Source organism: Drosophila tropicalis, unplaced genomic scaffold (genome assembly GCF_018151085.1).
Source record: "Drosophila tropicalis isolate 14030-0801.00 unplaced genomic scaffold, ASM1815108v1 contig_158, whole genome shotgun sequence".
NCBI classification, from domain to species: domain Eukaryota; kingdom Metazoa; phylum Arthropoda; class Insecta; order Diptera; family Drosophilidae; genus Drosophila; species Drosophila tropicalis.
Window position 1 is genome coordinate 5565475 of NW_027172602.1, and position 25799 is coordinate 5591273.

Sequence of the window (25799 nt, forward strand, 5' to 3'; positions counted from 1 at the left end):
TAAGCGTAACACTTGACTAAGGATGAGGGAATATTAATATTAAACTCAATTTATTACACATTAAACAAATATGGATAAAAAAAATGAATATACTTTAATAACAAATAGCAACAATTAATGTGGCTATGTGCAAGTTTTGAATTGTTTAATTTTTAATGGATTCCTAACAGCGATAGTTTTTAGTCGCATCTCTAACTGTTAAGAGTTAAATGTGTCAGTGTTAACAGAGATCTTTGTGCATTGTTTCGACGCTAACAAAAACAATTCGGAGAAGTGTAACAAATTCAAGAAAAACAACAGAAAAAAGAGGACGACGAAGAGAGGACGATGAGTGCCAACATGAAGAATGTGAAACTAAGTCACTTTGCCGGCAACTCTGGCTCTGCAGGAGGATCTTTTAATATGTCTGGAGGTGGAGGTGGTGGGTTGGCTGGATCAGCTGGAGCTGGTGGCGGCAAATCTGGAGCTGCCTCACTGGGAGCAGGAGGCTCTGGCGCAGATAATGACAACTTTACGACACCCAGTGGCGTTACCATACCCTTTATACGCGCACGAGATGTACCAAAACAGTTGCCCACTCTAGCAGCTGCCCTCCAGCGCAGTTTGGATGAGCCTTTGGCTGCCGAAGATTTGGATGCGGTGCAATTAGAATTGGAACTCATGTTGTCCAATGTAGCCTTAAGGAGTCGCGTATTAAAGGCGGAATACGAGAATCTGGATAAGGATGAGAAGCGTAGAAAGTTGGAACGTTTACCGGGTGGTTCACCGCCTGGACTTAATGCTATTGGAGCAAGTGGTGCAAATTTAATCGGTAATGGCAATGTTAGCCATTCCACCGCCTCTTCCATAGGTGCAAAAAGAAAAAGGGAAGAGCCAACTGGAGTACGAAAAAAGCATTCATCAATGACAATTATAAACAAACAACAAGCAGCATCAGCAGCAGCGGTTGGCATCGTGAAGTTGTCGAAGAACAGTCCAATGTATGGACAAACAGATGATAGTTTGGATTATCCGCCACCTGCCACTTCAAGCAACAATTTGCCACCCAAAGTGGCCTTACCCAAAAATGATATGCCCAATAAATTTTGGCTATCAGTGGAACCATATTGTATGCCCTTGACTCATGAAGATTTGCGTTTAATTGATGATCTACTCGAGCAATATCGAGGACCATTAGTGCCTCCAATACCAACTTTGGGACCACACTATTCCACCCTTTGGTCACAGGAGGACATGAAGTCCTTGCAACCAGGTGGCAGTCGAATTAAAGGACAAGGTAACGCCGCAAATATGCTGAAAAAAGGTGAATCCCTTATGGAGGAGAGCATAACAGGACCGTTAACACAACGTCTAGTATCAGCTCTAATGGAAGAATCATTATTAACGCTTCCCAGCGAGCAGGCGGCAGTCGGAGATTACAGCAATGCCAGTTCAAATACAACCAGCACCACAGCAAGCACCACTAGCAACAGCAATGAGAATAATGCAGGAGGTGGTGTTGGTGGTGGTGTTGCTCCTAATGCAGGAAATTTCCGATCTCTAGCAATGCTCAAACATGGCCTGGGCATTGAACAGCGTTTGAAAAAGAGCTTATCAATACCGGTCTCATCGAATCTGCCGAACCAGATGACGTAGATGAGGTACTATTGGAAATCAAGCGTGTCACAGCGGAAATATCAACAATTTCCCATTTCAATAGCGAAGAACTGAAACGTCTACGTCAAGCAGCCAGCGAAGAGATTAAACGTATTGAATTGAAACGTAAATTGGATTTTGTCGATCAAGAAATTCTCGAGTGCTATAAACGTATGCTGCAATATCGTTCTAAACGCAAAGGACATTCGTTGGAGGAGAAACAGGAAATCTTACGCTTAACCAACGAACAGCGTCAATTGGCTGTGCAATTGGAGCAAATGCATCCAATAAATCCTAGCGGTTCCACAGTGGAATCCAAAATGTAGGACAGGAGCCTCGCCTGGTCATGGTTGCAGCTAATAACCATGCATCGGGCAGTGAAAAAACAAACAAAAATTGAATTGAAATGATTTAAATACTTTTGCTCCTTCTTCGTCATCACACACACACACACACTACAAAAAAAACTCAAAAAGTACATACAAATGTAATTAGTATAAAAACAAAAGAAAAAGAAAAAACAACAAATTAAAAAACCAACCTGCTTTTCTTGTCTTCAAACTCAACTTAACACCAAGAACGCTAACAACACTTTGATGTTCTTTGTAGACTACAACTTCTTAGCCGGAAACTCATTATGTATGTATGTATGTATATACCTATGTATACTTATATGTATATACATATTTGCTTTGCTCTACCGATAAGCGTCTCTTGGGCTTTAATTATATCCAAAGAAAACAAAAATTCCACTGACTTTCAATAACATTCTTTCGAATTTGTGAAAGAAAAACGTTGTGATTAAAAGAAAAGAAAGTACATTTAAAATACCTAGTTTCAGCATATAGAAATCCATTATTTACCATAATGAATCATGATTGGAAGAAACGACAAAATAAAACAAACAATTTTTTACTTATACATAGTTTAAAAATGTAGCTTCATTGCTTACAAAAATTAATTCATTGAACATTTCATGGTGATTTTTTTTTCTTTTTATGCTTTTATAGACATAAATGAATGTATAAATTGTAGTTTAATACAATGTTGAAAGACATATTGTACTTCATTTACTTAATATATAACCTATCACAGACATAGTGTAATTTCATTAATTTTTCATAAGCGGCTACGTGTCAAAAATATCGGGATATTCAGACATTAAATCTGATTTGCATGAGACCCGGATGGACGTGGCATTGGCCTTTAAACGCAAATTATTATCATTGGTGAGAAGCATAGAGTTTGGCACCTGCTCTTTAAGCTGAAGACAACAGTTTAAAATGCTATCGTCCGCCGTATCGACATCAATTAAATGATCTGCCTCATCTAAAGCCGATTGAGCTGCAATAGAATATTAAAAATTATCACTCGAATATGTTTTTTTCCCCGTGGGAAGCCAATTTTCTACCTTGTATATCCCGACTCTCATCGAATTTGGCGTTCAAAAAGTGAATGGCACGTATTGCGGCCACACGATTTATCTCGCTATCACTATGTTTGGCCTTGAGCCTATCTAATTCCTTGATGACTATATACGGTATAAAGATCATACTGCCAGCTAATCCATTCAGCACCAGTTTGGGTAAATCTTTGACAAAGGACAAATTATGTATAAGAACATTTGTGTCAAGAATGAAATACATATGATCTAAACGACGTGCGGGTAAATCTTGTTCACCCGGTTCACGTTGCAGTGATTGAAGTATGGCCATCGAAACGTCATCATCCTCCCAATCCATGGGTTCGGGTTCAACTTCAGGTTCAGTTCGGGCGGCATTTTGAGGTGACTTGTTTTTATTGTTGTTGGTCTCCCTGTTGAAGTGTTCTCCTTTCACTTCCTTCTGTTTCTGGTGCCCCTGCTGCTGGTGTTGTTGTTGCTGTTGCAATGCAAGTCTCAACTGACGCAAACGCTCATTGGCTAAAAGGCAAAAAGGAATGTGGCGAAAATGCTACAGAAGAGGAAACAAATTAGGCTCTGTCTTACCACTTGATGAAGAGGATGAAATACTGCTGCTAGATTTCTTTACGCGATTGCTGGCATCGATTAAGGCTTGAGGTTTCTCCCAGGCATTGCGAATGGAGGATCTAAGGTTTCTGGATGGCTTCGTATTGGCTAATCGGCTGGAAATTGAACTTCTTTGATGATGATGGTGACTTCGTGTTGATTTGTTATTTGCTGCTTCACTTTTTCCCCGTTCCTTTTCTTTTAAATGGCTTTGCAAACGTTTTAAACGATCCTGGGCCAAATTCTTGCTGCCGCTCACTGTGGGAAAAAAGACAAACTGGTAGGATTTCGTGCTGAAGATAAAGTAACGGGACTTACCACGGTCGCTAGACCTACACTGCCTTCTATAGTTGTTGCTGCTGCTGCTACTTGCCGTGACTATTGATTCGGACTGTTGTTTTTGTTGTTTCTCATCTTTGAATGCGTTTTTCTTAAATTTAAGCTTTTGTGGTGCAGTTAGTTGTGCGTAAGGGTCCTCATCTGATGACGAATCCATTGGAGCGCAGCATACTCTACAATTGTGACCTTTTGTTTTCCAAAAGTGTATGTAGTTTTAGTCTCGGAATAGCCTCGTATGCGAAGAACTAAAAAATAAACTAATAATTTCCAATGCTAAGGCAAATTCTTAGTTTAGTAGCTCAAACTAAATGGTAAATGTGCAACAATGTTGCAAGTGCTGGTAAACGAACCGCAAAAATGGGCAACCCTCTACCGCCGTTAAGTACTCCCAAGCAACATCTGGCAACTCTGTTCGGGTTAGCCATGGCAACTCTACAAAAAAAAAAATGTGATTATCAAACATGTTCAAATCCATTTCCACACGATGGACATGGACCTGCATCCAATATCACCGGCTGGCCATAGCCAACGCCACTTGCCCTCGAAGATTCCGCCTGCAGTCAAAAGCTGCAGGAGCATGGCCGAATCTGGCAGTTAGATGGGTTCCCGAACCTCGTGGTCTTTACCGGGCCAAGGCTTCTTCTTCTTCCAACTCGGCGGCCACAGAATCCGAGTTGGAGCCAACCAAATCACAGGATACCCTTTTGCGTGAGTTTGCTCAGATACCAGTGGAGCGGATACGCAATTTCAGCATAATCGCTCATGTGGATCATGGCAAGAGCACACTGGCTGACCGCATTCTTGAGCTAACAGGAGCCATAACCAAACAAGAGGGTCAACATCAAGTATTAGACAATTTGCAAGTGGAGCGAGAGCGTGGCATAACTGTAAAGGCACAGACAGCATCGATATTTTACAAATATAAAGATCAGGAGACATATTTACTCAACCTTATTGATACCCCAGGTCATGTGGACTTCTCGAATGAGGTAAATTGAATCTAAGCTCCTACAAAATCTCTTAAAATTAATTAGACGTACATATGTAATTCTTGTCAACTTTTTTTTAGGTTTCCCGCTCTCTGGCCGCCTGTGATGGTGTGATCCTTTTGGTCGATGCCTGTCATGGTGTTCAGGCCCAAACAGTGGCCAACTATCATTTGGCCAAGCAAAGGAATCTAATCGTTGTGCCGGTTCTCAACAAAATCGACATTAAACATGCCCAACCCGAAAAAGTCATTCAAGATCTGCAGTTCCTATTTCAAATAGATCCAAAAACAGTGCTTCAAGTTTCAGCCAAATTGGGTCTTGGCATAAAAGAAGTTCTAAATCGTGTGATTGAATCAATACCACCGCCACAGGTGCAACGTGAACAAGAATTTCGCGCTTTAATCTTTGATAGTTGGTTTGATAAATATCGCGGCGCCTTAAATTTAATATACATTCTTAATGGCCATCTAGAGCAGGGTCAAGAGATACAATCAATGGCCACGAAAAAAATATATCCCCTAAAAACTATATCCATTCTTAGGCCTAAGGAATGTGAGGTAAAAAAGTTTATCAGCGGGTCAAGTTGGTTTAATAGCCTGTAATATGCGTAATAGCAAAGAATCAATAATTGGCGATACTATTTATTTGAAAAATCAAATTGTTCAATCTGCGGGCAATTATACGCCACAAAAACCATTAGTTTTTGCTGGTATATTTCCTGTCGATCAATCAAAACATGTGGCCCTACGCAGTGCCATTGATAAAATGATTCTCAATGATTCGGCAGTAACGCTAATGGTCGACTCTAGCCCAGCACTGGGTCAGGGTTGGCGTCTGGGCTTCCTTGGCTTGCTGCACATGGAAGTATTTTGTCAACGACTCGAACAAGAGCACAATGCTGAGCCCATTATAACTGCTCCATCGGTTACTTATCGCATTGTACTTAATAATCCCCGTATGATTAAACAAATGGGCAAAAACACATTGGATATATCGAATGCTGCCCTGTTTCCAGAGCCCTCCAATATAAAGGAATACTATGAGCCCCTTGTAATTGGCACAATTATAACACCCTCCGAATATGTGGGTCAAATTATAGCCTTGTGTATTGATCGTCGTGGCGTACAGCAAAGTTCCATTAATATTGATGAGACGCGCATTTTAATGACATACGTCCTACCACTGAGTGAAATCATTTTAGATTTTCATGATCGTCTCAAATCGCTAAGCTCAGGATATGCTAGTTTTAGTTATGAAGATCATGGCTATCATTTAACAAATTTGGTACGCTTGGATATTCATCTAAATGGTCGCCCTGTTGAAGAGCTTTGCCGCATTGTTCATGCCACCAAGGCCACGGGCATTGCCCGACAAATGGTTCACAAATTGCAAGATTTAATACCCAGGCAAATGGTACAAATAGCCATTCAGGCCTGTGTGGGTAGTAAAGTACTGGCCCGTGAAACGATCAAGGCATATCGCAAAGATGTTACCGCCAAGCTCTATGGTGGCGATGTAACCCGTCGCATGAAACTTTTGCGTCAACAAGCGGAGGGCAAGAAAAAAATGCGAATGTTTGCCAACATACGAGTACCACATGAGACCTTCATCAATGTCCTAAAGCGTTAAGGAAACGGGAGGAGAGTTTGAGTTTATGTTTTGTAACTTCCAACCACAACCTTTATTAGGTGAGTAACAGTTAAAAAACCCTAAAAAATCAAAATGTATATTAAATTTACCATTTTCCATAATTTTTTCAAGTGCTAAACATAGAACCCCCAGCCATGAGAGTGAGGTTCTTGAAAGCGAAACAAACGCTTATTATAAGACTGAGATCGACTATATATAATTTTGGTAAGTCATGAAAGGCGTTAAAGATAAGGCCTCTATTGAAAGAAAGAAAGAATATTGCCTTATCATATTTCTTTTTTTTTTGGCTTGAAACGTCAATAGAAATTATCATTATAATAGTACATACAAATGTGTTGTGTGGGCGGAAATGGGCGTGTTCAATGGATAGCCCTTTTTATGTGTGTAAATAGAAATATGTATATGTATGTACTCTAAAACAGTTCATTAGCATGAAAAGAAACGAGTACCCGATTAGCTGAATTTGTGATACTCTATAATATAAATAGAGTCAAGGAATAAACCAATTGTGCAACTATAAACAAAGTGCACTATAATACTAGGAAATCGTCCAAGAACTCTGTTTGTGTGAATGATTTTTTGTTATTATCATTAGATATTAGACATAAAGTGGCAAATTATCTGAATAAGTATGTACATACATACATACATACATACATACATAACAAATTCGATTTGGTTTAATGACTTCCAGTATAATTTCTAACTAGTTTTGTTTGTGGTTCCCCGTTTATCACCGTCCTTCCCCCAAATACACAAACAGATGAGCGAGTCAGAAAAATCGAATTTCCCTGACCCTGAAAACTGTGACTGGGTCTCTGAAGAGAGGCGGTGGGTGAAAGAGAGAGAAGAATAGTGCCATAACGGGTATCCTCCCACTTCGAAACGTCTCCTCCACTTATATATATGTACGTATACATATATGTATGTATGTACATGTCTATGTATGTGTGTGTTTTGACGTGATAGCTCTAGTTCTTTTTTGGTTTAGCTTGTGTCTCGCTCCCGGCTAAATTTTTGTTGAGGAAGGGAGAGAATGAGTGAGAGAGTGATTGAGAGGGGAAATAAAGGGGAGTAAACGAACGAACGAACCACACATAACCTGTGCCAGAGTATTTGTGACCTTGAAAAACAATAACATTAAAAACAAAAATGCAAATGCAAACAATTCTTAAATCCGTTCATGCAAAACTGTTAAAAATGTTTTGCGTTATGCAATAATTAAACAAAAGAAGCCAAAATACAAAGAAACTTGTCAACTTGTTGCCCATTTCCCATTGATTCCTTAAAGAAAGGTAAAAACAAATCAGCTGCATTTTCTCCCTAACAACAAAAAACAGCTGAGTACGGGGGAGGGCGACTACCAGAGCGAGAGAGTAAAACAAAAAGTGATAGAAAAAAAGAGACTGAGAGAGTGTGGTTTGGTTGGTCAGGAACATAAAGCATATGAAAAAAAAAACAAATAGACTGCAAAAGCAGCAAAGCAAAATGAAAACGAAAATGCAAAAAAAGCAATAAAATAAAAAACATTTTTTTGTTGTTGCTGCTGCTGTGCGCAATTGAACTCACATACACGTACAGTGTAATCGCAATACAAAGTTTTAAATTTAAATTAAATAGAATCAGGTGCATTATCGTAAAACTGTGAAAGGTAATTCTTTACGTGTTTTTTTATTGGATAATAATCGCTTTTGCACAAATAGTATACAAAAATTATCAACAATTTCATCTTCCAAACTGAAACCCTTTAAATTAATTATATGCAAGCGATATATACATATGTATATTTAAAATACATATGTTATATGTATGTACATACATAGCATGCCTACTTATGTACATACATATGTACATAAGTATGTGGCAGGGTCAATAACCGAATTTTGCGAAAATAGAGCTGTTAACTCGATAACCGATTAAAGCTAATGGATTAGGAATCTGCATTATCCATTTTGTGTATATTTTTGGGATCTCCGGCGCTGTATTTCTTAAGCTTTTGTCCTAGTCCCACTGTGCGATGGCATCTCGTTTCTCGCTCAACGGTCGTTGGTCGTTGGTTCGTTGTCGTCGGTCGTCGTCGTTGCCCGCTGCCGCAGCAGCAGCAGTCAGTTTTCATTCTCATTTGACATCATCAACATTGAAATTAAATTAAAAAGCAAGGAAAGAAGGAAAAAACAGGAGCCACAGCGCCAGCAATTGATATACCTTAAATAATCAAAGTAAATTAATTGATTTAATCAATTTAATCGAAAGCTTTATTAATCAACGAATTAAAATTACAACTTTTCATTTAACAAAAAACGAAAATAATTCAGCGCGCAGAAAACAACAAACGTCATCAGCTGTTCCACTGTACCTACATACATAAATACTTATGTATAGTACGTGTGTTTGTGTGTGTTGCAGATAGAGCGAACGAATGGCAGTTCTCTCTGTTGGTTTTGTTTGTTTGTGTGTGCGTGTATAAAATTAATTAATTTTTTTTTACATTTATTTAAAATAGAAAATTTAACGGACATTGGTGTTATTCTATAGATTGTAATTTTGAAGGTTATGATGAGCCCCCCCCATCTTCCTTGGCACTGTCACCCTCTAATGTCTAATTTGGCCTTGACCGTGTCTGTGTGTAATCGTTTTGAGTGCGTGTGTGCAACGGTAACTAACAGCTGACAGCTGCTGCTAGATTGCAGTTTTCTGTTAAGCATTGTTTTTTTTGCACTAGGTGGCAACCCCATATCATCCCCAACCCGCAGATATATTTAAACAAAAGCAACAAAGTCACAATCAAGTTCAAAGCAATTGCAAAAAACAAGTGAGAAAACGCGTGAGAGAGAGAGAGACAGAGAAGGAGAACGGAGCCGCTCAGCTGTACACGTAGTCAGAGTTAGCAGCAAGTGAAGAAAATTTTCATAAATATTGTTTCTATATTTATTTTATTTCACATTTGTTTTGTTGTTAAATTGTGCAATCTCATAGAAAGGGAGACAAAATCAGTGATAAACAGAAATTATTATTATTATTAATTAACAGGTGAAATAGATAATAAATAACAGTTCTCTCTGATCGCGGTGCAGGGTTGCCAATTATTACAATAATAATTCAAATAAAAACGGGAACAACCACAAAATAACCATTGCAAACAATTTTACTTATTTTTTGCGTTTTATCGTATTCATAAATATATATAGTATATATGTATGTATATATATTGCTACGTATGTATGTATGTATGTGTACATATATCTTATTTACGTATTGTGTGAGAGCAAAAGTGAAGAAAGTGAGAGGCAAGCATAAGGTGTTTCATTTTAAATTGTTTCAGCAACAAAATGTTATAATAAAAAAATACACACAAATTTTTAATTTTCTTCGTGTATGTGTGTAATGTTGTTGACTGAGGGGGGCGACTGCGGGAGAGTTCAGTTGCCACCGCGTCACACACATACACTATATAGACGCACAAACACCCTCAGCTGATATGTGTGCGAATATCACCAGTGTTGCGTCTATCCGTTTATCAAGCTAATCTTAGCTTTTAATGGCCAGTAAAAATGCTTAAACATGATGTTTTATTAAGCTTTTTAATGAAAACTAAACTATAATCAAAAAAAACTAATAAATAAGATCCTTTTACAAATTAATAAAACATCAGTCTAAAAACATGTACGTAACAGTAGCTGCTGTAGATCGATCAGACAATTAATTAGCTTTTTACTTCTTTACGTTGACATCACTGTTGCCAATATCAATTTATTCACTCTCTCGCTCTTAGCTTGTCTCTCTTTCTTCCTTAGTCTCGTCTTGCTTGTCATTTTATTTTGTAAACAACTCTCGCACAAAAAAAAAAAACAAGAAAGAAGCAGTGTTGCCATTTAATTTATTTCACTTGCACTGGCAAGTCCGTATTAACAAAATTTTGTGAAATTCATAATATAGTTTTTTGTTTAATTGTTTCCCCCCCCCTTTTTTTTTTTTTTTGTTTTGCAGCCTACAATGTTTATTATTCTATGAGAGAAAAGGGAAAACGAAAATAACTTTAAAATGATTAACGGTTTTAGTGTAAGTGAGCAGGCAGCATTGCACTTTACCTATAATAACAACAACAATGGCGGCCTTAAAACAGAACACAACAACAATAATAATAACACTAATAATAATAATGGAATGCTGAAAATTCAAGCAGCAACAAATGGAGGTGGACAAGTGGAAATGGAATTGGAAGAGCACAACTTGAAATGGTTTAACTTATCAGCTGATGCCAAAGAGAGAAAGCAACAGCCCGAAGCAATATCTGAAAGTGCCTTTAAAAAAAACCAAATAACATCCAATTTAAAATCCATACAAACAATAGCAACCATTATAAAGTCCACACCAGAAATGCCCCAGCAACGTACTGAGGACCAAGAAAATGCCTTTCGTCGAATTGAGGATGTTCATAATTATGCCAAGCTGCAGGATTTTTGCAGCGACATAGATGATGATGAGGACGATGATGAGGATGTAGATGATGAGGATGTAGACGATGAGGGTGCGGAGACGGAAACTCATTTTAACAATTTAAAAATAACTCGCATTCAAAGGGAAGATACTGAGGATCCAGTTGATGTGGTTACAGTGCAACATCAGGAATGTGAACAGATTGAGGGAGAACAGGAATACACTCGATGCCGGGCACAACAACAAAAACAACAAGATCAATCATTGGCATTATCATCCACGAATGAACATGATAACACTTCCGATATTATTACGCCCGAGCATCATGCTCGTAGGCCAATGAATGCATTTCTTATATTTTGTAAACGGCACCGTGCCATTGTCAAAGAGCGTTACAAAACGCTCGAAAATAGGTAAGCATTTTCTCTTATCCATGACACGAAAGAGAGATTCATTCTTTCCCTTTCTTTTCTCCTTTTTATTTAACTCTTTGTTTTTAAAGAGCTATAACGAAGATACTCGGTGACTGGTGGGCAGCTCTAGATGATCAAGAGAAACAATGTTTTACTGATTTGGCACAACAGGTAAGCTCTACAGCTCTAAAAATAGACCAATTTTTTAATTCATTTTTAATGTTCTGCAGAACAAAGACGCTTTCTTTAATGCCAATCCAAATTTTAAGTGGTACAAACTGCCAGCACCGCCGTTACGAACACTTAACACACGGCCAAGTAATGCAATGTCCGTAAATTTTAAAGAACATGAAGGGGAGGATGTTGCGTCTGGAACTGCCTCATCTAGCAATTACTTTCAACTCGCCGATGAGAACCAAATGGGTGAATTGAGTTCTCTGCTCCAGGGGCAACAGGACAAAGAAGATGCCCTTCAGCAGGCATTGAGTGAAACCAGTCAATTTTTTAGTGCCCATATGCCGCCTAACACCAATCAAAATAGAAGAAAACGTACTTCCTTAAATCCTGAAACCTCACCTAGCAACTCCAGCGAAGAGGATACATTGGCACCTATTAAAAAGATGAAATCTACACGATCTTGCAAAGGTAAAATCTATCAGGAATTGATGAATTCTGGTCAAATCGCAGCCATAACCAAGAAAAATAAGAGAAACACTAGTGGTGGTGCACAAGCACCACATTTGGAAGATCACGAGAAGCCTTCGCAGCACTTGAGAAGTGCCTCGGAATCGAGTAGCAGCGGTTTTGATCTAGAGGAAAAGATCAAAGAGCTGCCAGCTCTCAGTTTGGATATATATTTACAGCGCAAACGTAGCACCAAAAAGAAGAAGAAATTTACTAGCACTAAAAAATCCAGGAATTCGCATAGTAGTAGTGGCAGTGGGGGAAATGAAGGAGGAATCCATCAGGCAAATGATGTAAATGAAAATGCAAGTGGTGGTGGTGCTGCTGGAGGAGTGCGTAGATTGACAGCACCAGCTGCTGCTGCGGCTGCCGCTGCTGTGGGTAGCCAAAAGCGAAAGGCACGTAAGGAGAGCATTACACGCCGAGATGTCAGTGCCATTGAACAGGAGGTGGCCTCAATTTTACCGTTAACCATAAATGGTTGCTATTATTTCAATCATACGGAGGCAGTCAAAACGCCACCGGCACTGGACAATTCATCATCATTTACGTCATCATCGCCGCTGTCTTCAGCCTCATCGTCATCCCAAGTGGGAGCTACTATGGGATCCAATGCCTATGATGTGACATCCTCTACCTCAGATTTACTCATCTTGGCCGAAGTGGCAGCCAATCGCACTGAACATCATCATCAGCAGGAAAGCAGCTTTGCCACAGGTCTCTAACTATGCTGTCCCTCATCCACTGCTGTCACTGTGTGATAGAGAAAGAGCCAATTCAGACATTCGTTGATCTTTAATTAAATTAGTCAATAGAATTATATAAGAAAGAAATGATGTATATTTTTGTTATGATATGAAAGAAGGTTCTATCAGTTTTCCCCCTCTTTATTTTTTATATACATATGAATATGTAGTTTCTTTTTTTTTATTCTTGGTTGTTAAGTTTATTTTGCTGTAGCGTTCGTAAATTATGAATTATCCATCAACCAAAACTGGACGCCTTATTATTAACTGTTAAATATTATTATTTTCTAATGTGTAGCATATAATTACATTACACATCGTATGCAAATGTGTCTAGTTTTTATAAACATATAAATTTTTTTTTTTTTTTTGTTAAAGATCCACAAACGAAACACGTTTTATGAGAGAAAAAAAAAAGGAAAAATACATGATTGAAAATCAACAGATATTTGGTTTGAAATTCATTGAATCCTTTGCCTAGGTTTAAACTGAAATAATATAGACATTCGGCGTATGTATGTATGTAAAACCCCCAATTGACACTCATCTATTAACTAAATGCTGTCAAATTGCATTCGTTGTTTATTTGAAATTAAAGTTACGGGAAATCCATTAATTACGTGAGACTGAGTTTGTTTCCACAACCCCTCCCCATAGGGGATATATAATGAGATGTTTTTGGACCCCTCCTTCCACCCACTCACCACAGACACACACACATTAAAAGTCAGTAGTGAATCTAAGTGTAGATATTGGGGGACGAAATTGTTGATTTAAGGGGGAGACATCGTTCTTGCATATGCAAGAGAGGAGCAGAAATCTCTCATTTCCTCACCTAAAGATCCGCCGCTGTTCAAATGTTCATTTATTTCATTAATGGATGTCCCCCTTTATTAAGGCGAAAATTAATCGATAAGTGGACGATAAGAAATATTGAAGCAACTCTAGAACTAGAATCGTCTTTCCCGGTAATTATGCTGGTCAATAGACGAGGGGAATTACTCGTTGGTAGAGAATGGGGGGAGGGCGAGGGCAAGATTGTGCCTGTGTGTGAGTGTCGGTGCAAGATGATAACGCTTCAATTGCTAACAACCAACCGGTAAATGTCTAGATAAGCCAAAGCATTTCAATTGGGGGGTAAAAAGACCCATTTGAACAAAATGGCGCATGATTAACGAAGTTGTTATTTTTTTTCTGCTCACGTGCAAAGCAAACACGAGCTGTGGAAACCGCTGCTAGAACAGCTGCCAGTCATCAGCGAGAGAACACTCTGTCCTCACCATCCCCCACCACACTCCCTTTGCCATTTTTAAGCATTGTCTGTCATACCTTGGGTTTTGACCATTTCTCACTTACAGTTTGGCAAAAAAGTGCTCAAACAGATTAAATTAAATGTCTTTCAAGTCAATTAAATTTTGGTAGTTTATACAAATAGGAAACGAACGATCGGCGAAGGGATCTCTGGAAGGCTATCTCCTTTGCAAGAAAGCCTTTTGAGGTTGCCCCTGAAAACCCGTTAACAAAACTAGCTAACATGTGCGTGTGTGTAAACACTTAATGGCCAAACTGTAGGTACGTACATAAGCTTTGGTGCTTTTCTTTTAAAGCTTTCGCCGGCATAGCCGCCGTTTCTGTCACGACAAAATTTTTCGTGTTGGCCTTAATTTCAGTTTGTTCGCGCATTCAGACCCTTACGGTTCGCTCTCGCACTTTCTCCGTTAGTCGACGCTCTCCTTGGTGTGCCTCTGTGTATTTCGTCGCATTTCTGTGTGTGTGTGTGTTGTCGCGTGTGTCTGTGTGTGCAACAAGAAGCAGAGCCCCCAGAGATACCGAAACCCCTCGGCAGCAGCAGCTACCCCCCTCCCAAACGAAAGTTATAACAAAATTTAACAGCGACCACAGTAAAAGAACAGAAAATCTAATAAATAAAATAATACTGCTTTTGAGGTATGGAAATATTTGTTACTCATTGTCATACTTGACAAAGCAGAGTATAATGAAAAAATTAATCAATTAGTTTAGCACAAAACGTATTTTTTATTCGTTAGTCGATTTGTTGTGATGTCTTAAGTCAAAAAATACGACTTTTTTTAAAAAAAGTTCAAAAAAAAAAAAAACAACGGTTAGTCAAGGAAACCAAATTGGAGTAGAAGAATCAGACGGAACAAAACGGAAAATAAAACGCCTAGTTATTTCAATTCCGAATCGTTTCCACGAAGAGTAGTGAAAAGGACCGTTTTTGTACAAGGAGCTTAGAGAGGGGATAGAAGTTATATAATACATAAAACGGCGTTGGCCCCCGCACCGCCGCCGCCCGTTCTTGCCGAAATAAAGAAAAGAAACGTGTGAGCTAGCAACAAAAAAAATGTTCTGATGAATTTGCATTTTTTTTAAGTAATTTTTTTTTTGAAATTTTTGCTCTACCGCTTTACACATACAAAGATATACAGTATACTATGTGTGTATGTGTGTGTATGCGCAATTGAAACCCGCCAAGTTTTTTTTTTCTTGATTTCATTTGATTTAATTGCGATTTGCTGTGGCTGCGGCTGCTGCTATTGCCGCTCCTGTGCGTGAGTTCGCCGTCTTCGTCTGGCTTTCATTTAGCATCCCGCTAATTAATTAACAAAAAAGGCAATCACATTTCCATTTGCATTTGCAATGATTGTACTTTCTATGCTATCTTTTTTTTTGTTGTCCCGTAATTAACACCAATTAAGTGTGTTTTTTTCTGCGCTTTTAATTATTTTTGCTCGGTGGCGCATTTTAATTAAGCGCGGGCATAGAATTGGAGAATAAATCAAATCAAGTGACTATATCTCTTAGTTTTTCCTTCTTGCCCCATGCTGTGTGTGTGCGTGCTTGCAATGCGTGGGGGCTCGACGTTACTTGTGACGTCACAAGCGAAAACTGTATTTGCGCAATTATTATGTAAGAAACGCAGACCCGACGACGCAAGCATTAGAGATGTGCATAAACTTTCGTACTAGCAAGCTCTTAGAAATCGTTCAAATTAAACGCATTAAACGTTAAACTATTATATGTACATGTATGTACATTAATACAAATAGAATGCAATAGCGCTAAATTTATTATTTCGCCTCGCTGGGATTCTTTATATGATTCATGAATTTTTTTAATAGCTTTTCAAAGCACAGCAAAAATCACATTTGCGTCGTGTCACAACTTTGCAGTCATATTTGCTCCTCACTAATCACGAAGGATTTGCTTGGTATTTTTTTTTTTTGGTCCGTACCGTCCGTGTGCGTCGTCACAGTTTGAATTAAACTTTTGCGGCAGCGAAACCTACACCAAAATAAGCGGAAGGAACAACAACAACGGCAACGCAACGCTAGACGAAGCAAAATAAAAGAAAACATAAATTAATTGTAAATGAAATTGTTCAATTATTTTAGTCTAATAAATGTACATATGTATATTTTTTTGTAAGGTGTGTGATTCAGTCAGTATGTGTGCGCGAAAGAAAGAGAGGGATCTAACGAGAGCGTAACAAAAACTTAGCACATGTGGACTCTCTGTCTTTCTCTCTTTATTTTTTTTAAGCGAATGTTGTATAACAGTAACTAGACAGCTTGTTTAAATGGGAGGAAAGAAGAAAAAAAGCTCTATAAATCATCAAAATCAGCTGTTAGAGAAAAAAAGAACACCAAAGTTGAGAAATCAAAAATAATAGTAGAACAGAATCAAAAAGAACAATGTTAATTTGTTGTTTCTTTTTTCTTTATTTGTTTTTTGCAGCTTCTCTTGGACCTTGTAATGGCTCTACTTCGTTCATTGAGCGCCCAACGTACAACAATTAATCTGGTCAAGAGCGGTAGTTGTTCCAGTCCAACGGCCGCTGCCGCCGTCGCCGCTCAGAGAACTCATCATCATCATCATCAGCGTAGAAATCTTCATGTGGCACCACCATCATCACTAAGCCCAAATTTGAAACATCATCTTCATCATCATTTACATTTAAATCGTCATCATCAGCTGATATGGAGCCTTCTCATTCAGCAACGCAGTTTGCACTCGCCATCTGGTCCCAATCAGCAAGTGGCTGATGTCTCCACCTTGGGCAGAAAGCAGTACCAGGCATCGTCGTCACCATCATCATCATCATCGTCGTCTAGTTCACCGCAACGCGATCCACTCGATGTTAGTTTCAATGATCCGATTGCCGCTTTTAAAAGTAAAACTACCTGGGAATTGGTACGGGCCTACTTGGTCTATATGATCTGTTCCAGCGAGAAACTGGTTGAGCATAATATGACGGTAAGATCGCAATACAAAAGAAAATAAAACCCCTTATACTATAATCTAAAGATCTGATCTGATTTCCTTCTATAATGCTAAAACGAATGTTAATGATGATTTATTCAACGATTCTGCTGTTTGTTTTGAGCTTTTCCCCCAAACTAAAATGTTATTCTTGGAAGGCAGTCGACCGGTATTATTATTATTCTTTAATAGTTTTCTGTTGTTATTATTTCAACTTTGTGTGTCAGTCTCAGTCTCAGTCCACACGATCTTTGTTTACTTGCGGTGTATGTTTCAATGAAATCGGTAAAAGATTCTGATTTCTGTGTATATGAAATTGAATCGTGCCCCAATAGGAAGTAAACAGGGTCAACATCCTATGCAATTCGTTATTAAAACGTTGCACAGTGGGCTTATACTTTATTTCCATGTTGAGTTTAGTATTTTGCCAATTGGAATGCATTTTGTGAACTAACGAATGTTGATATCGCTTTTATACACTGGCAATTTTGCACCACTGTGCATTATGACGGAATTGTTAAGCTTTAATGTATGTCAAGTGTGTGGTTGCATTTCTTTTGCTTACTTTTGTTCCGGTTTTCTTTTGCGCCGGCTCATGAATGGACACGACTGATTGACTACTTGATAGACTGACTGATTGTTGTGGCCCCGTGTCGTCTGTAAGATTTTGAAATAAAAAGCAATAAAAGTCCATGCAATTGCATATGCTGTTGGTCGGGTAGGAGGTGGAGGGAAAACTGATGACCTTGCCAGTCATCGTTGTTGTTGTTTGTGTGGCGTCACTCACACTGAGCGGCAAATGTGTGTGAGTAGTGTGTTTGTACATACATATGTACATACATATATGCAGATAATGCCAGGCCCCCAAAATTGAGCCAATCAAAACTTGGCTATAGTTTTTCTTCCCTTCTCCCTCTATCTGTCTCTCTTGTTTACTCATTTGGTGTAGTGTTTGCCTTTCTCTCCCTTTCTCTCTTTTGGTAAGGATTTATTGATTATATTTTTGCCAAGTTTGATCCATTTTTCCATTTTTTTTCTATTAAATATTGACAACGCCCTCTTAAAACATTTAATTTCAATCAACAAACCACGGCTACGCCCCCACACCATCCCCTCTTCCCTTACGTACCGTTACTTTTGCCTGTTTGTTCTATTTACAGTAGTTTTTTTTTTATTGTTGTTGCTTTTGCTTAGTCTCGTGATGGTGCGCCGAGTCCAAAGCTCAAAATTAAACACCTGTCCCAAAAAGTTGCAAAAAAAAAAAAAACAAAAAAGAAGAAAAAAAACTTAAAGTAAAAATAAATAAAATGAAAGAGTCGTCGCCGCAATGCATCAGGTTGGGTGGGGGTGGGAACCGACTTTCAGATACCCTGTGCAAAGCGATAAAGAGGAGGAGAGGCAAGAGAAAAGAAAGAGAACTACCTAATGTCTCCTATGACATTTTAGAATGAAAATTAATAGATAATAATGACGATAATGATAGTAGATTGCCAAGTGGACCCTGTAGATAATTCAATAACAATTAAGAGAGGTGTTAATTAATATTTATATTTAGCTCTACAGGGCGTGGCATTATCTAGTGTATTAACTAAATACACTTTTAGCACAGGGTACAAGATCACAAAAAATGAGACACACGAAATGGTTTGTTCTTTTTGTGTTTTATGTAGCCAGTTTTTTTGTGTTTTTGGTTTGCCAAAAAATTCATTACATTTCTTTGTATTTCTTTTTTTCATTTAATTTGTCGTCTCGACGACTGTGAAATAAGAGTTTTTTTTTTTGTTGTTGTTGGAATTTAGGAACCGGTTCGCATTTTCATGAGCATTATTATTAATCGAAAACAATTCTTAACTCGTGTATGTCTCCCCAGGAGGAGATTAATGACTTCTCATTCACTTGCTCTTTCTCTCCTCCTTCAACAAAAACGGAAATAAGGCAAAATTTATGTAACTTATTAAAATACATTTCCTTAATGTTGTTCAATGATTTTTGAGAGGTTTTTAAAGTCTTGTTTAAAAATATCCTTTCTCTAACCTTTCATCAAGATGACATCTGTTCAACTTAAAGCTTAGATCACTTTTTATAGCCTAATTAACTTTTCATTGGCTAATACTATCTAATTAATCTCATTTAGGAATTGTCGGGTTACTCCTAAGGCTAAAAAATTGTTGATATTTATTGTCGATATATATTTGGATCCATTTGGCATTGAAAGATATCGCTCGAGCTTATCTAATAGCCAAGAGTTGTATTTGGTAGGCGATTAGAGGGGGAGAGGATAACAGGAAAGAGGAGGAGTGTTCTTATCCATCTTTTGTTACCTCTTACCCTATTTGGACTTGGCCTGGGCTCCGCACTTTACTCTGTCTGACTGTGTGTGTGTGATTGCAAATTGTATTTAATGTTTGGTTTTCCTTCTTTTGCTTTTTGTCAATTTGTTGAAATTTGAAAAGATATTTTCTTTTCCCAAAGTAAATAATTGTGGACTTTGCTTTTTTTTTTTTTTTTTTTAATTTTTTCTTCTTTTTTGTCTTCTGTTCTCTCATGGCCATGACATGATGGGGCAAAAGCAAGACACATCACGGTTGGCTCTTCTCTAGTCTTCTTTGTTGGTCTTCATTTTTGTTTTTGGCTCAAATCCAAAATGATTTATTGCGGGGAACAACATGATGAACAGCAGCAGATCGGGAAATAAATGCTTATATAGCGAGAAAATGAGAAAATGTGCAAATATTGAAAAAAAAAAAATATGCGAGAGAGGAAAAAATTGCAAAATATATCGCAAAATTTGATTTTGAATATTATCTATTCCTATTCCTCCTCCACGCTCTTTTCTCTCTCTCTGTGTCTTTCTCTCTTTTCTCTTCTCTCTCTGTATTTGTTAAACAATTAAAAAAAAAAACCCATTTATAATCAAATGTATTCAATTGAATTTTAAAATACAAAATTGCAAAAATTTAAAAAAACGAAACACAAAAAAACCGCACACACAATTTCGCAGCTTATGAAATGGTCAAAGCAAATATTGGGTCAACGGTTATTTACAGCATTGATGAAGGCGACTTTCTATGGCCATTTTGTCGCTGGCGAGGATCAGATCAAGATTATACCCACTTTGGAAAGGTAATTTTCAAGACTTGTTTCAACAAAATTTACTTATATCATTTGTTTTTTCTTTCTTTTTTTCTCTCTTTATTTATTTTGATTATTCGTTTGGTTTTTAAATCTCCTATTTCAAAACGCTTTATGCCTTAAACAACCTGCCAACCAACCAAACATCTTCACACTCTATATATATATTCTACCGAAATTATTCGAACGTTCATCGAATCGGTAATAGCTTTTAAAATTAGCCCGCTCCTTATTGGGTGGCCGTCTCTTTGTGATGCTGATGAAATCAACTTTCTATGGACATTTTGTGGCCGGCGAGAATCGTCATACAATTGTGCCCACTTTAGAGAGGTGCTGCCAGCCAAAAATACAGAAACACCACACACACACATACACGTTATACTATATTAAGCTTTCTAACTAAATCACTTTAATACTAATTTAATTGAAAATGTGGCATGTGGCATGTGAATGGATCATTGAACGAATATCTGAAAACACATATCTGAAGTTATGTTTCCTTCTACCCCCTTCTACCACCACTACAAATACAAAGTAACGTCGCACCACCCACCCTCCCCCCTTCACCAGACAAAAATCAAAATTCCAGTACCAAAATTTTTGCATTTCTTTAATTTCATTTTCATATGTGTAAATATTTCTATGAGTAGAGAGATTTTTGATCGTAATTAACTTCTTGCCGATCTTCTTATCTATAGACTCCGTTCGTTTGGTGTCAAACCCATCTTGGATTATTCCGTTGAAGAGGATATCACCCAGGAAGAGGCCGAGAAACGTGAAGTTGAGTAAGTTGCACAGAATCCATTATTTATGATGGAAATTATTGAATCCTTGCATTCGATTTCTGCAGATCCTCCGTTTCGAGTGCTGGCGATAACAAAGAGGAGGGTGCCATGCCTCAATATCATGTGGATAAATCTTTTGCCGATCGTCGCTATAAGGTGAGCAGTGCTCGTACCTATTTCTACTTGAATGAGGCAACATGTGAGAGGAATATGGAGACATTCATTAAATGTTTGGAGGCTGTTTCGGGTAAGTCTAGCTCCGAATATCAAAAAAAAAAAAAAAAGATAACACTTTAAACCTATAAATACATATATAATTGTTTTGGCATGATACTGTGCTCATTCTAGTCTTTTAATTTACAATTAATAACAATTAATTAAAACAAAACAAGTTCAATTCGAATATACTATTTTTAAAATCAGTTATTAAGCACTTTAAAACAAATATTTAACCTTTAAATGCATCAAGTCAACGATTTTATAATAAGTATTAAATCTTTTTTAAAGTTTTCACTAAAAACCTTATCACGGAAAGTAAATAATTATTATATTTACTTTTTTTTGTATTGTATTTATAGAAAAATCAAGCAAAGTACAATAAAATATATGAAACATTTAAGGGTTAAAGATAACAAAAGGAAATACTCACACTTAAACACTTTAATTAATTAGTCACTCTCTTTACATAACAAAACTAAATTTGATTAAACAAAAATATTTAAAATCATTTTCTAACTTGTGATTGTTTTGCATTTTTTTCCTTTTTTCCGTTTTCGGTTTTTTTTTCCTTTTTATGTAAATTTTGTAAATTTTTTTGTGTGTGCATTCTGCTCTCTGGTCGATCGGTCAAAACTAACTGAACAAAAAAAAAACCCCCATTCAAAATCATAATATATTAAATGCAACAAAAATCCTATTCATGTAACTAATTATTGACATCAAATTAACAAAAACCAAAAGATGATGATGCCAAAGTGCCCCGTGCTGTGGCCACGGGTAAGCTAACAACTAAAAACTAAATTGAGAGAGAGAGAGGGAGATAAAAAATAAATTGCATTAGTTAATAAACATTGGCTTCCAAACAGAGAGTAAGAGAGTGTTAAAAAGAAATTAGCAAAAAGTTGGTGTCGCCTTTTAGTTTGTTGTCGCTTTTTGTGCAAGTCAATTAATCTATGTGTGTGTGTGTAGGTTAGTGTAGTTTTACAATAAATAATGCTCTTGAAGATTGTATATACAGTTTATCATAAATAGAATGATGATTTGATATAAAAAGTTAATACAAATCGATTAAAAATTAAATTAAACCAAGTCCTTAATCTGCAAGAGTATTTTTTATTGAAACTTCGGCTCGCCGGGGTTAAATTTTGTGGTAGATTGCGTGTTCATGTAGATAAATGTTTGTATACAGTATATATATTTCTATATACTCTATATAGACAATGTGTTGTACCCTCCGCCATCTCTTCATATTCACCATATTCATTGAATTCGTTTCTTTGCTTTTCTTTCAATGTGCATTTCCATTTCCAACAACAACGAAACCGAATCAAACCAATATAGGAGCCACCTTTGGTACTGGCATTACGGCCATCAAATTGACTGCCCTGGGCCGTCCACAGTTGCTGGTAAGTTGTATTAACAAAAATCATTGTGTTTGTGCGGGAAGTAGACGAAATTACATCTGATTATCCCTCATTCTTAGTCGAAATTCATGCAATGACAACAAATTGATATATCGTGTTTCGTTTTTGTAGTTGCAACTTTCCGAGGTAATCATGCGCACACGTAAATATATGGAAGACCTTGTGGGCGGGCAGGGTAATGTGTTGACCCATCACAAGACCATCAAGGATCTCGAGAAGTATTATGCCAGTGTTGGCGATAACAAGGATGTGCAAGAGTTCTTAAAGAATGTGACATCAGATAAAGAGGGGTAAGCAAATGCTGGCGCAATCACATGGATTTTTGAATTTATGGATCTCTGCTTTTTGTAGTATATTGCATCTCTTCCCCTGGTCGGGCATTGTTGATGAGAATTCGCAATTGAGTGACACATTTCGTGTGCCCGATCCACAGACTGGTCAAATGCGTCGACTGATCTCACAAATACCGCCCAAAGAAGAGGAAATGTTTAGAAACATGATTCGTCGTCTAAACACAATCGTAAAGGTAAACAAAAAATACTAAAAAAAATAATTGGAAAATATATAGAAAACAAGTGAAACGATTTTGCTCTTATTCTAGACTGCCGCTGAGCTGGATGTACGCATTATGATTGATGCCGAGCAAACATATTTCCAGCCAGCCATTTCGCGCATCACTTTGGAAATGATGCGCAAATACAATAAAGACAAGGCCATTGTATTCAATACCTATCAATGCTATTTGCGCGAATCTTTCCGAGAGGCAAGTCTCCAAATTGTGTTGTAAATCTATGACATTTGAAATAATCTTTGTAAAAATTCTTTTAGGTTGGCACTGACTTGGAGCAGGCAAAGCGTCAAAACTTTTATTTTGGTGCCAAACTGGTGCGAGGTGCCTATATGGAACAGGAGCGTGCTAGAGCTCAGGCACTGGGTTATCCGGATCCAGTTAATCCCGACTATGAGGCCACCACAGATATGTATCACAGGACCCTATCTGAATGTTTGCGACGCATTAAGGTTAATAATATTTGAATTTAAAATTAAAATTATCTCTAATGTGAGTGAGTGTGTGTGCGATTTTAGCTGATGAAAGATTGCGGAGATGATGCACGTAAAATTGGCATTATGGTGGCCTCTCACAATGAGGATACAGTCCGATTTGCCATACAACAGATGAAAGAGATTGGCATCTCTCCGGAGGATAAGGTCATATGTTTTGGTCAATTGTTGGGAATGTGTGATTATATCACATTTCCTTTGGGTAAGTCAAGCAAATTGCTACAAACTGCTGATTATATGTATCTACATATACTTTGGTTTCCTACTTTTAGGTCAAGCTGGTTACTCGGCCTATAAGTATATACCATATGGCCCAGTCGAAGAGGTCTTACCCTATTTGTCACGTCGTGCCCAAGAGAATAAGGGTGTTTTGAAGAAAATCCAAAAGGAGAAGCGTCTGCTAATGGCCGAAATAAGACGTCGTTTGATTCGCGGACAATTGTTCTATAAGCCCAAGGGCAACTATGTGCCGATTTAAAGTGGCTTATATACATTATTATTATTATATGATGTGTGTATGTGTGTGTGTACGTGTGTGGAAGAGAAGACTAGCATTGACAACGGAGGACGTATGGAGAAATCGGCAACATTAGCGGAGGGGAAACTACTGGACACTAATTGCGATTTGGAATATTCAGTTTTTGTTTACTTTTTAAGTGTTTATAATGGAGCAAGCTAACAATAATACCCAACCAACTTTACAATTTCTATGTGTCTTTAGTATATACATATATACATACATATATATATATATATACCTATTATGTATATATATAAGTATATGTAATTAAAAATTATTGTATATACTCTATATATACATATTTGTATGTATGGATCAAACATAATTCGGCGCTATTGTTGTCCGCGATTTACTATTCAAAAAAATGTGTAAACACTTAACAAAGTTTTGAATCTATTTAATTTTTGAATTAGAGAAATGATAATTCCGATTGATATGTGTCTATAATTTCAATGCTTGCAATTTAAGAACGAATCGAGAAATTGAAAAACGTTCTTAATAGTCAACAAAAAAAACTTGTCAGTAAAAATATATTTTCTATATATATGCATATATATTTGATTTGCATTTTTACAATTTACAATTTGTATTAAAAATTGTCAAACGAATCGAAATTTTAAAAAATTTCTGTATTTTATTTCAATTTTTAGTCTTTTGAAAACATCGAAGTCCGTTACATATATAGAAATCTATAGAAAATCCAATCCCTAAGCTCCCCCGCATGTTGTGAAACATTTTAAGCATTATTCAAATATATATATATATATGTAAATGTATATATAAAACTGGATTTGTTTTCAATTATTGTGTTATGTAATTCCGATAAATTTTTCAAGTTTCTCTCACATTTTGTAATTGTTAAAGACTTTCGTAAAAACAAAAACAAAAACTTGTTAGTAAAAATTTATATAATATATATACATGCATATATATAATCACTAAAATGTCTGTGTATGTTGTGTCTGTATGTCACCAAATTTAAACGGAATTGCAAATCGAAATTATTGAACAAAGCCCCGAAAAAATCATGTTTAGTCCTAGGCTGTTTTCCATTTCCATTTGATTGTGATTGAAATGATTGATTTATCCGAGATATTTTTTTTTTTTTTTAATTGATTTATTTGTCGTTGTATAACTTACGCCTAGTCGCGGCATTTTGTTCCTGTCATTCAAACTCGAATATGTAGAACCAATCCCAACCCAAACACCGCTCGAAACCTCCTTCCTATAACTATAATTATGTAAAACATTATGCAACAGATTTTTCTATATCCGAAAAGAATGAAAACACAAAAAAAAAAAAAAAAAAACGCAACGCCAAAAGAAAGTCAAGAAAAAAATATATATATATACATAGATTGAGTAAAGATTTCCTTTTTTTTTTTAAATATATATACATATAGATATATATAGCTTGTCCGGATGTCGAGAAAATTGTTGCATTATGTAATTTATCCAGGTTTAGTACCAAA

At 37.0% G+C, this 25799-nt stretch overlaps 5 protein-coding genes across 10 annotated transcripts; 4 read left to right on the forward strand and 1 right to left on the reverse strand.

Annotated features, from left to right (window-relative positions):
• The first annotated feature begins 201 nt into the window (after positions 1-201).
• Positions 202-2556, forward strand: Ada3 (transcriptional adaptor 3). Its single transcript, XM_068303236.1, is given in 2 exon segments — positions 202-1585; positions 1588-2556. Coding segments are annotated over 2 exon segments (1632 nt in total). The 5' UTR covers positions 202-327; the 3' UTR covers positions 1962-2556.
• Positions 2557-2616: 60 nt separating this feature from the next.
• Swt1 (Swt1 RNA endoribonuclease) lies at positions 2617-4331 on the reverse strand. Its single transcript, XM_068303237.1, has 4 exons — positions 3962-4331; positions 3623-3901; positions 3047-3556; positions 2617-2979 (listed from the first exon to the last, which is right to left on the reverse strand). Exons 1-4 carry the CDS (start codon positions 4137-4139, stop codon positions 2765-2767), a joined length of 1182 nt encoding a protein of 393 aa, XP_068159338.1. The 5' UTR covers positions 4140-4331; the 3' UTR covers positions 2617-2764.
• Positions 4332-4386: 55 nt separating this feature from the next.
• On the forward strand, positions 4387-10836 carry waw (Translation factor waclaw). Its single transcript, XM_068303231.1, is given in 5 exon segments — positions 4387-4971; positions 5052-5531; positions 5533-6659; positions 6733-6825; positions 10609-10836. Coding segments are annotated over 3 exon segments (2076 nt in total). The 5' UTR covers positions 4387-4443; the 3' UTR covers positions 6601-6659; positions 6733-6825; positions 10609-10836.
• Positions 10663-13517, forward strand: bbx (bobby sox). The gene is made up of 3 exons (XM_068303232.1): positions 10663-11471; positions 11561-11642; positions 11702-13517. Exons 1-3 carry the CDS (start codon positions 10663-10665, stop codon positions 12878-12880), a joined length of 2070 nt encoding a protein of 689 aa, XP_068159333.1. The 3' UTR covers positions 12881-13517.
• Positions 13518-14568: 1051 nt separating this feature from the next.
• slgA (proline dehydrogenase slgA) lies at positions 14569-24511 on the forward strand. Of its 6 annotated transcripts, none has more exons than XM_068301240.1 (13): positions 14569-14848; positions 16661-17179; positions 20187-20308; positions 21016-21102; positions 21168-21349; positions 22063-22098; positions 22663-22727; positions 22857-23035; positions 23097-23271; positions 23347-23508; positions 23574-23765; positions 23832-24009; positions 24080-24511. In XM_068301240.1, exons 2-13 carry the CDS (start codon positions 16679-16681, stop codon positions 24283-24285), a joined length of 2085 nt encoding a protein of 694 aa, XP_068157341.1. In that variant the 5' UTR covers positions 14569-14848; positions 16661-16678; the 3' UTR covers positions 24286-24511. The 6 variants fall into 6 exon arrangements, with proteins under 6 accessions (XP_068157341.1, XP_068157332.1, XP_068157310.1 ...); XM_068301231.1 differs by lacking the exon at positions 14569-14848 and adding an exon at positions 16134-16290; XM_068301209.1 differs by lacking the exons at positions 14569-14848; positions 20187-20308 and adding exons at positions 16194-16352; positions 20526-20647.
• The last annotated feature ends 1288 nt before the right edge of the window (positions 24512-25799 follow it).